We start from the raw sequence: 12,306 nt of genomic DNA on the forward strand, positions 1-12,306 counted from the left end.
GAGGACTTTTTTTATCATATAGTTAACAGTCCTTGGCCCTCTGGAAAATGTGTTTCCATTTTAAATTTAAGGCTCTATCGACAAAGCTATCTAATTTGTGTGTGTGCACATGTACTTATGTGTCATACAAATGGAGATATAACACATAACATTTTTTATCTCTTTATTGAATCCAAGAAATACTTCATAAAAGACTACCTTTAATGTCTCCTTTGGCACTGTGAAAAAAAGCCTGTGACTTTTACCTGTGATTTTTGGAATCAATTTCATTACTTTATTTTGCTTAGGTACTTACATCTAGTTCTTATTGTAGCTGTCATTTCCTGATAAAAATAGTGAGTTTCTTCATCTTGATAAATGTTAAAATGACTCTTGTCTATAATCTTTGTTCAAGTATCCACAATTCTTCCATGTTTTCCACCATCCAACTTTGACAGCCCTGACAGGAAGCTATGTAAATTTTTCTCTAAAGAGGAAAATTAACCTCTTCTCATATCATCTTAACTGACGTTTTTGAGGAGCACAACTTGTGAAATATTTAGTATTCCAGCACAAGTACAAGCTTGGGCCATGGGGCTGTTCTGCAAGGCACCCCAAGCAACGCAAAAGAATGGGCATCTTAATTTATCACGAATAGAATGCTTTGAGACATGTGGTTGCCAATGAAGGAGTCAAATGAGGTGGTTTTCGTAACATGTTTAAGGTACTGTTTGTCTCAGAAGTGGCTTTCTCACAAAAGTATTTCATTTAAAAATGCACTTCTGAAAATATGCAGAAAAAAAGCTGGCTCTGTGGCTCAATGAAACTATGGGGGAAAAACGATACATCTGTGCTACTTCTCATTTAATATATAATCTGTACTGTTTTGTTTAAAATATGTTACAGGAGTTATTAGAACTGCCTTACATAATATGGACAGAGAAGCCAGAGAACACTATTCAGTGGTCATTCAAGCCAAAGACATGGCTGGGCAAGTTGGAGGACTCTCAGGATCGACAACGGTCAACATCACCCTGACTGATGTCAATGACAACCCCCCACGGTTTCCTCAAAGTATGTACTCGTTTCTTATGATTTACATTTATCACTCTTCATGCACGTAAAACAAAATTAAATACTTACATATGTAATATCATGTCACTGTTCGCTTGAATGGGAATATTTTGTTTTTGTGCTGATTTCCCTTGTCTAAACAAGAGTAAGGAAATCACTTATTGTCTTCTGAACCTGGTGGTTAATTGTCACTGTGTTTAAAAAATATTGTTTCAGCTGGCATTACAATTAAATATTAAAAGTGATACAGTGGTCCTGAGAAATGATATCTTGCATTTGCTAAAGCAGTTATGTATTACTAAGGCATATAGGGAGATATCCAAAATACATTCTGAGGTGAACATTCTACCCTTGCAAAATAAAATTGCATATGTGCTTTCTGTGACAGAAATTGAAAAAAAAATCTTCATGTTATACATGAATGTGCTACACACACACACACACACACACACACACACACAGCACCCTGAAGCAAGGTGCGGCTAATTCCATAAGGTGGGCTCTCAGAGTAGAAGATGAACTTTATGAATGGAGGGCACAAACGTTCAGACAATTCAGGGGGAGAAGATGTCAGTTCCGTGAGTGTGAAAAGAAATGGTGTTTATGACTTCCTCATAGTGGGAAAGAAATATTTTTTACTCTTTCTAATGTGGTAGAAACTGCGGATGACATTTTATACAATAATCTGTAATTATCCTAAAAATCCTGTAGGGGTGCTATGCCCTTCTGATCCATGATGTTTAAAAACTATAATAAAGTAGATACGATGGTATGTCAACACAGGCTCTTCACGAGTATGTGTGAAATGCCTTCCCTCACTGTTCCTCTTACTATTTCTCTCTGAACACTCTGGGCTAGCCACAGTTGAGTACTGCCTGTTCCCAAAACATCTTGCACATTCTTGATTCAACGCAGAATTTTCCACACTCACATTTCTCTGTTTATAAGCTCTTTTAAAATTTTCTCTGAAGTCTGTTGCAGAATTAACAGTTAATAAATCCTTGTTTTCTGTTACATGGCACTTTAATGTTTTATTTATTTCCATAGGTACTATGAGTCTAAGTAAGAATGATGCTTGAATTGTCTATGTAAATTTAAGTGTTCAGATCAGTGCCCAGCTCTTGATAGATGGTTATTAGATCAATGAGTGAATGAGTTGAATTTTAATATTTTGTCAAACTACCACTGTAAAAAGATATCCAAGTCAAGTACATAGGTAGAATCGATTTTAAAATATTGGTTCTAGAGATAGACTGTGTGACCTGATTCATTCGTGTGTCCTTTGCTCTATGAAGAAAGTAGGTTTAGAAGAAAATTAAAAATCATTGATAAGTCCACCTGGCATTAAACCACAAAATTAAATTTTAAATCATTTTACAAATTACACTGTATTTTTGTATTTATTTTATCACTTGGTCCATACAATGTTCATATATATGTACAGCACTCTAAGACAACTGCTATTCTTTTATAGGATAAGGTCACTGAGGTTCAAAGAATTTGTAATGTAATGAACAATAATGCTAAACTCAGTCAAACATAAACTTTATTATAGTTTACAACAACAACTCATCTATTTCAGGTAGATCCCACCATGACTATTTTAAAGATATATGTTAATATCATAGTTCCTAAAAGAATGAGACTTGAGTGATACACTATCAGAATTCAATAAATGCTTGGTCATGATACAAATAGCATCTCTCACGCTTTCTCTGCCTCCTCCTCTCCCTCCTTCTCTCCATAAACTAATTTTTAAATTTACAAGCCCATTAAAATTGATTTTCAAAATAAACAGAAAATTGTAATTGTGATAAATATAGCATAATGATACATAATTTTATTTTTTAAAGTTTATTTATTTTTGGGGGGGGCAGAGAGAGAGATGGACAGAGGATCCAAGCGGGCTCTGTGCTGACAGCAACGAGCCCAGTGTGGGGCTTGAACTCATGAACTGAGAGATCATGACCTGAGTCGAAGTCAGCAACTCAACTGACTGAACCACCCAGGCACCCCTTATTTTGATTAATAACAAGGTTATTGTTGAAATATCAGTTTATGATGAAAACAAGTATTTGATCTGACAAAGAAACAGAATACATGTATACTCTCTGAGTGAACTCAGTGTATCTATGGGGATCTCCCTTTCTTCAGGCAGTAACAGGTCTCAACCCTGTCACGCTGTGAGATGCACTTAGAGTTTAGAAACAGAGATGCTATATACCCAGAACCTCACACTCTGACTTGCTGAAGAGATTGTTTAATCTGTAATCCCATCGCACTAAGCACAATGCTACTTTCAAAATTTTAGTGTCACCATAACAAGAGTAGCTTGCAGTAAATTATTGTTTAATTTACCTGTAATCATCATAAGCCATCAAATGGCTACCCATGTAATGGGAAACTCTGTAAATGCTTAGAGGAAAATGTGATATGTTATGAGGACTTGTGTTTATGAAGCACAAATTTTATGCAATTCAACTTATGTAAAGATTATATCCAGCCGTCAAATGGATCCAGTAATTTGTATCTCTTCAGATGTGTAACATTTTCACAGGTCTCCTTCTGATTTCTTTCTCACATCACCTGTCTCAAGGAGCCATTGTTCTTACATCAGTACTGCGATCCACTCTGGTATAAACACCTGCACACAAAACTTTGCAAAAATATTCCTTCAAAGCATTTTTCCCTTTTTTCTTTCTTCGGTTAACCTACCACGCCCCGAGAAAGTGAATCAGTTTGTTATGTCTTGTATATCAGTTTGTTATAGCTGAATTTAAGGTTATCGTTGTATTTTATTTTATTTTTTTTTTAATGTTTATTTATTTTTGAGACAGAGAGAGACAGAGCATGAACAGGGGAGGGTCAGAGAGTGGGAGACACAGACTCTGAAACAGGTTCCAGGCTCTGAGCTGTTAGCACAGAGCCCGACGCGGGGCTCGAACTCACAGACCGCGAGATCATGACCTGAGCCGAAGTCGGACGCTTAACGGACTGAGCCACCCAGGCGCCCCTATCGTTGTATTTTAACTTAAAATAAATTGGCTCTGAATACCTTTGAAAACTCAGGAACGAACTAGACTGATAAGTTGCTTTACAAAGTCTCTACACTAGGGAGTTGCAAACCAAGTGGCCTAGGATGCAAGGCAAATAAAGATCCAGGCGGAAGCAGGCTGCCCGTCAGGGTCAGGGAGGCAGAGGGCAGAATAGACACCAGTTGGTACTTGCCCATCTGAGAGGACAGCCACTGCTCAGTTATAGGTAATGCCTGCATGTGGCCAGGAAAATGTTAAGGAGGGAGCCACTTGCAAGTCTCCCAGTGAAAGAACAAATCAGGCCTTCTATGGCTTGAATCTTTACTCAAAGAGGACAAGGGATGCCCAGTTCTCCTTCACAGAAAACTTTTGGGGTATGAAATTCCTCCATATTAGTCCTTCTGTTGAAAGGAATATATTGCACGTTGTAAGATTCTTGCCATGCCCTGTTTTGGCTTTGACTATGTTACAGTTTTATTACAGTTATTGCTTAATTTATTCTTAGGTAGGTAAAAAGTTACTGACCTCCATTTTTCTGTATAAATAATATGCATATAAAAATCGATAACTTACATGAAAATTCATAAAGCAAACGTTCTGTATCCTAAATGAAGGGATCTGTATTTTGACAATTGCCTTTGAGTACATAAGAATGAATAACATATTTGGAGAAAGAAGAAAAAAACCCATATATTTCAAATAATCACAGTAAAATGGTAGAAACTTGATTTTTTTTAATTTAAAAACATTTTTTTACATTTATTTATTTTTGGGAGACAGGGAGAGACAGGGCACAAGTGGGGGAGGAGCAGAGAGAGACTGAGACACAGAGTTCAAAGCAGGCTCCAGGCTCTGAGCTGTCAGCACAGAGCCCGACGTTGGCTCGAATTCACAAACCGCGAGATCATGACCTGAACTAAAGTCAAACGCTTAACTGACTGAGCCACCCAGGCTCTCCGAAACTTAATTATTTAACAAAACTTCCCTGAAGAACTTGAAATGAATGCAAACTTGTACACCATCCCACAACATTAGCTACTTGTGACCAGAATTGCTATAGTGCCATGGAATATTTGGAGGATCAATGCCTAAGAGTTCAATAGATGTTAATGCTTTTGTTGATAGCAAAATATTTTAGAGGAAAGTTGTCTTCAATTTACTATTTTAATTTTCATGAAAATCAATCTAAATGACATATAATACATTCAGCATTAATATTTTATTTGAAACAGAAAATGAAAGAAACAAAACAAGAAAGCTTCTCCTTTGATCAATCAAATTATGAAGTGTATGTTTTAATTATCAGCAACTTGGTGTTTCTCTAGTGTATTTTAAAAATGCTATCTAGTTCACTTTTTTTCTTTTTCCAGTTTTTATTTATATTCCAGTTAGTTAACATACAGTATGATATTAGTTTCAGGTGTAGAATTCAGTTATTCATCACTTAACACACAACACCCAGTTCTCACCACAAATGCCCTCCATAGTTAACGTCTGTTTTATGGTTTCCTCTCTCTCCCCCTGCAGCCCCTATTTTCATCTGTTTTATTTCTTATTTTTCACATCTGAGTAAAATCATATGGTACTTTTCTTTCTCTGACTTATTTCGCTTAGCGTAATACTCTCTAGGTGATCTACTTCATTGCAAATGGAAATATATATATATATATATATATATATACACACACACGTGTATATATATATATATATACATACATACATATACATATATACATATGTGTATATATGTATACATATGTGTGTGTGTGTGTGTATATATATATATATATATATATATGACATCTTCTTTATCCATTCATCAGTTGATGGACATTTGGGCTCTTTCCATGGTTTGGCTATTGTTGATAATGCTGCTATAGACATCAGGTGCATGTATTCCTTCAAATCAGTATTTTTGTGTCCTTTGGGTAAATACTTAGTAGTGCAATTGCTGGATCATAGGGTAGCTTTATTTTTCATTTTTGGAAGAACCTCCATACTGTTTTCACCAGCGTGGTTGTACCAGTTTGCATTCCCACCAACAGTGTAAGAGAGTTTCCCTTTCTCTGCATCCTTGCCAGCGTCTGTTTTTTCCTGTATTGTTAATTTTAGCCATTCTGACAGGCATGAGGTGATAGCATTTTAGTACGGTTACAGGTATATATTCTGAAACTTGCCAAGGGTTTTTCTAAATGTCAGTATGTATTTCATTGAGATAGTATCCCTATGCACTTTGGAAGAAGGTAAATTCTGTAACTTCATGCTTTGTTTTCTACGTATGTAAATTAGTTCAAGTTTATTTGTTGTGCCTTTAATTTTTGTTTGTCAGCTAATGAGACATGTATGTTAATGTTTCCCACGATTTCACTGCATTTTTCTATTCTTTTATTTTCTGTTTTGGGTTTTTTTAGATATAGTTCATGATACTGGGTGCAAAATATCTTCCTCTTACATTGAAAATGTTTCATTGTGGAACATCTCTCTATAATAATCATTTATAATATAAAGTCCATTTTATCTGATATTAATATAACTATATCAGATTTTTTAAAATTTTGGCTAATGGTTAGATGGCATAATGTTTTCCATCCTTTTCCTTTCAAGGTATATTTTTTTGATTTTTAAAAGTTTCATATGAGCCACTAAACTTCTATTGTTTTGCTTTATTTTCATCTGGTTTCACATTATTTGTTTATTTTGATTTAATGTACTTACAATAAATTTAATTACTGATATATTTTTGTGTAAGTCTGCCATCTTGCTATTTGTTTTTTTTTAATTTTTCTCTTTTTTCTTCTTCTAGTTTTGAATAGTTAATATATTCCACTGCCTTCATTGTCCCCTTAGTTAACAATTTACTTCAATTTTTCTTTAATATTTGCTCTAGATAATTACAATTTTTTTCCAAATTAAATTATAATTTTATCACCTGAAACAAATGGAACAACAAATCGTCCCCATTACATAGACTTTTTTTCTTTTTTTGCTATTTTGACATTTTATATACGAAGCAATACAAAAAATTGTCATTATGTTTGTTTTGTTAAATAGTAAATAATATTTTTTAAGTCAATAATAATTCATCCTTTCTGGTTGTGTTTGCTCTTCCTGGATTGCTGTCTTTCTAAAGGAAATTCTACATTTTGTATAAAAATCTTTCTGCTATTCCTTTTTGTACTGATCTACTGTCAATGAATTCTTCATATTTTTTTCTTAACTTACAATTTTTCATACTTTTTTTAGAGTGTATTTCACTGGGAGTAGAACTCTAATGTGAAGAATTTTCCTTATTTTAAAATGTAATAAATGATGCAATGTAATTGTCTGCTGAATAATGTTGTCTGTTGAAAATCAGCTGTCAGTCTAACTGCTTTATTGTAGGTTAGTTTTTTTCCACTTTAATGGATCTTTTTTTAATTTAAATATTGTTTTGTATTTGATATTCAAGAGTTTAACTCTGGTTTACTTAAGAGGTACTTTAAAAAAAATCTACTTTTGGGTTATAAGGAATTTTTAATCTATCTTTTGTTCTGGAAAATCTTGATCAGTATTTATTAAAAAAAAATATATATATATAATTTTCTGTTTGTTTTGTCGCTTCCTCCTACTGGTTGTGCAAAAACATGCATGTTAGTGATGAGGTTTTGGGGTGACGGTGGGGTTCAGAGCTGATGGCCAAAAAAGAATTCTTGAAGACATCTTTGGTGCAAAAGGTATGACAAAGGAGGTTCCTGGAGAAAAGTTTTACTCTGTTTTTGCCTCAAGTATTTGCCAATAGGCTGCAGGTTATACGGAAATTTAATTTTATCTGCCATTTCCTTCTTGCCTTTGTTCCTCACTTCACTATGGAGGAAAGGGTGATATTAGGGGCTCTGGGAAATTGAGTCTGTAAATTTCTGGAGATTAGGCTATTGATAAAGTCATCTTTTTCTTTTAATTTACTAAGATGTTTGTAAACTGAAGGAGACTCCTGTCCTGAAGGACTGTGATCTTTATCAGTTTACTATTTGTTTTCTTTCCTTTCCTTTGTTCTTGGGCAGCCAGAGGTGCCTGAGGAATATCACACACATCCTACCTGGAAGGGGTGGGTGTGGGGATGGGGAACAGTGTGTGCTAACTTGTGGCTTGCCTTAGCTTATTTTATGGTCCCTCATCATTAGGTCTTTTAGCTTTGCACCATAAATCTATTATTTTCTGTGTATTTACTTATTATTTTGATCTCTGTCTTCTTTAACCTGGATATTTTATATTGCCCTACATTCTAGTACAGTATTTTCCCCTTTATTTTCTAATAACTTGTCTCCTAAAGTTATTAAGTACATATGTTAGCACTGAAATATTTTAGTTCTATAATTTTCATTCGACTTATTAAATATACATTATAGGTATCTGCTAAAATTATCTACTTTGTTCCACTTATCTACTTTTTTTCCATGTGTTTTTAAACATTAATCATAATCATTTCAAAACTCTTTTCTAATAACTTTAATGTTAGCATCCAATCTGGGTATTTTTATTGATTTTTTTCCCTTTTTTGTGTTGGTAGTTTTCCAGTTTTAAGCATGCTTTGGAATTATTGACTGAACATTATGTATAAAGAGTTATAACAGTGACTGATTATGTCATCTTCCTCCAAAGAGAGTTATTTGCTAACCTAAATTACTTACATTATCTTAGAACTGCTTTATATCATTTTCCCCTTATTCCTGGGAAGTTTTTATTCCTAAACACACATTTTTCTCTAGTATCAACCGAAGCATTTACCAATTCTGAGTCCTACTGTCTATCGGCTGCTGAAATCTCTATTAGCTCTGGCGCCTTCCAGCTTTGTTTTTTCTTGGTCTCTTGGAGTCTCCACATGTGCACATGTGGCATACGTATCTGCAATTATCACAGAAATATTGCTTTCACATTTCTGGGACCATTTCTCTGAGATTTCTCCTTTCTGTGCCTTTGTTCTTATTTAAGCTACTATGCCAACCCTGAATCCCGACCTCTGTCTTCCAGAAACTATATAATTGCTGCTTAGATTCTTTCCCCTAGCACTACATATTTTTTTAAAAATGCCCTGAGTCATTGTCAGTATAAAAATTCATATTGTTGTTCTTCCTTTTTCCCAAAGATCACATCTCTTTCAGGCCTTTTTACATTGAATACTCTCCAATGGCTTGAAACAGTCATTGTGTGTATATTGTGCAGTTTCTATAGCTGTATTCAATGGGAGAGTGCATCAGATGCATATCACTTCACCATCTTGATTGGAAAGACCAACCCACTGACATTTAAATTGAAAGAACATGGATGATACATGAATAGCATATCAATTTGATATTCAATATTGATGAAGTTTTGGGGTGATGGTGGAGTGGTCTGAAGCCGACAGCCAAGAAAGAATTCTTGAGGATGTTGTTGGTGCAAAAAGGGGATTTTATTAAAGTATGAAGACAGAACCTGTGGTCAGGAAGAGCTGCACTGGGGTCATGATGGGTAACTCATCATGTACCCTCAGGTGGGAGAGGTCAGGGATAGAGTAACTCTCTAATGAATTTTGGAGGCGACTTTCCAGGACCTTTAGGGGCTAGCTGTTGCTGGGGAAACATCACTTATTACTATTTAATAAAACCTCAGTCATGAGACCCTTGAGATGTATATTGGGGGGCTATAAGCTTAGAGTATGATTGCCAGCATATATCTTGGGGCAGTTGAGATAAAGGAAGTAGATGACAGGATCCTCCAGGATGGGATAATGTTAAGCCAAACTTCCCTTTTGCCCCTAGCAAAGTGTCATCATCCAGGCAGCTGAGCTCCTAAAGGGAAGTCACTCTGCCAGTTTCAAGAACTTGTCAATGGGCTGTAGGCAGTAAGGGGATGTAATTTTTTCATTTGCTGTGGTTTCCCACATCACAAGGGCAAGCACCTAAACCCTCTCCTTTGTTGTTGGGTAGCCAAGAATATCTAAGGAATGTCACACACATCCCACCGTGTGTGGGGGAGGGGGGGCGCCTGTTAGCCTGTATTTTGCCCTTAGCTTGCCCCAGGCTCCATCATCAAATATGGCTAAATTGAAATTATGAATTCAAAAGAAGGCTGACATTCTCAAATTAACTGTAAAACCTGCAAGTTATTGGTCTATTATAGTTTTTTATTCAGCTCTGTAGATACAAAGTGTGTTTATTTAATATTATGAGATTTCGTGTATAAAATAAGAATAATTGAAAATAATTATATATTTATTCTAATAAAAAAGGTACAAATACTTATGGAGCATATTCTTTCATATAAGGTAGTAGCTATAAATAAATAAGGATGTGGCATTATTCCAATTTTAAAGTTGAGTATTTTGAAATAATTTAAGATTGTCTATTTAGAAACTTACCAGTTATAACATCAATAATTTTATGATTTATATTTAATCTCTTTGGCTGTATGCTGTGGCAAAGTTATAGATTCCTTTTCCTTTGCTTACCCTATTTAGCATGGATATGCATGCTTAGGGTAATAAGCATATATTACTGAGAAATTATGTGATTGTTACCAATTAGTCTTTACAAATCATCTTTTAAACTATTCACAGAATGCTGAAAAATAGTAGGAATGATCTGCAATTAGAATTTATAAGTTTTGGGGTGCCTGGGGGGCTCAGTCGGTTAAGTGTCCAGCTTTAGCTCTGGTCATGATCTCACGGTTCGTGGGTTCGAGCCCCGTGTCAGGCTCTGTGCTGACAACTCAGAGCCTGGACCCTACTTGGGATTCTGTGTCTCCCTCTCTCTCTGTCCCTCCCCCACTCACGCTCTGTCTCTGTCTCCCAAAAACGAGTAAACGTTAAAAAAATAAAAAGAATTTATAAGTTTACAATTTTTTCAGCATTTCATGAGTCACGTTTCTGAATAAAAGTGAGAGAATGCTAAAAAAGAGAAGTGGCCCACTTCACCAGTCCTTTGAAAGAAAAATTTCTTACAGGAGAATCTGCTTTGTAGTAGTGCACGTTTACACATGGTGACACCAAATATGTTAGGATAACCAGTTTTATTTAGTTTATTTACCTATTTTTTTTTTTTAGGTCAACTAACTTTAAAGATACTCTTCCACTTTTGGGATGAGCACTGGGTGTTGTATGGAAACCAATTTGACAATAAATTTCATATATTAAAAAAAAACAAAGATACTCTTCCAGAGTTCAGTGGAATTCTATTATCAGACAATTGTTCTTTTAATGTGTGGCATTGTAACGTGCATGCTGTAGTCATTCTTTATTCATGTAGTAAAAACAATGCCACCAGAGCTTAAGGTAATGCTTAACGATCTAGATTCCATACAAGTTTTTCAGATGCAAGAAATTCCCAGATTCTTGGTATGTCTTTTTAAATTTGAGAGTTTAAATTTCCAATGTAAACTGCATCTGCTGTGTAAAGCAATTTAAAGCAGAGACTTAGAAACTTTCTGGTTAATCTTATCTATAATGTCAGACTTCCTGGATAAGTCAGATATCGCAGCCTAAGACTTACAAGTCAATCAGTTTTCCCTCAGAATCAACTATAAATAAATATTTATCTTATGTAAGTTGTCACATTCCCAAGTAAATGCTATTAATGTAAGAAAAAATATTAATTAGTCATAATAATTATAATTATCAGATTGATTACAGCTTTTGTAGGCTGGGACCCAGGGTTAATTTTAGAGAATGACTTATTTACTCATCTGGCAAAGTTACTGAAGGAAAGAAACAAGGTCTTTTTAAAAGCAATTAAATCAGTATTATCCTGGGGGAAGAAAAAGTGTATTTGAAGGGTCAAGCTTCAATGAATCAAATGCCCTTTTATTATTCACACCAAGTCTTGCTTTCTTAAATGTACTTCATCTAATCATTAGCATTTCATGATACAGTCTAAGAAATAATGTGAAAAGGATCACATATGGCATAGGAAATTATAGCACATTCAGAAACAGAAATATGAAATAATGACATCTGTATCTCTCTGCCATATAAAATTACATAGTCTTAAAACCAAAATGGATAATTATAGCACCATTTAAAGATATATTTGAAACTTGCTAATGAGGTAGACTATAATTTAGAAATTACATATATTAAAGCTAAGAAAAAAAAATCCTTTATTGATATATTACAAGTAACTTGGTGCATAAACTTCAGTAACACATATTGTACCACCTCAGATCTCAGCAAGCCCAAGCTTCCCATCCAGGCACTTAAATCATA

The 12,306-nt window shown here is 34.7% G+C and overlaps 1 protein-coding gene across 1 annotated transcript in view; it reads left to right on the forward strand.

The window, feature by feature from the left end:
• Window positions 1–893: 893 nt before the first annotated feature.
• The window catches only part of LOC125934697 (cadherin-18), a 116,418-nt gene continuing 105,005 nt past the window's right edge, over window positions 894–12,306 (forward strand). The window contains exon 1 of the mRNA XM_049648262.1: window positions 894–1,053. Coding sequence (XP_049504219.1) covers window positions 912–1,053 — 142 coding nt within the window. The 5' untranslated portion in view covers window positions 894–911. The remainder of the gene's footprint in view (window positions 1,054–12,306) is intronic.

Source organism: Panthera uncia (assembly GCF_023721935.1).
Source record: "Panthera uncia isolate 11264 chromosome A1 unlocalized genomic scaffold, Puncia_PCG_1.0 HiC_scaffold_17, whole genome shotgun sequence".
In the NCBI taxonomy this organism is placed as follows: domain Eukaryota; kingdom Metazoa; phylum Chordata; class Mammalia; order Carnivora; family Felidae; genus Panthera; species Panthera uncia.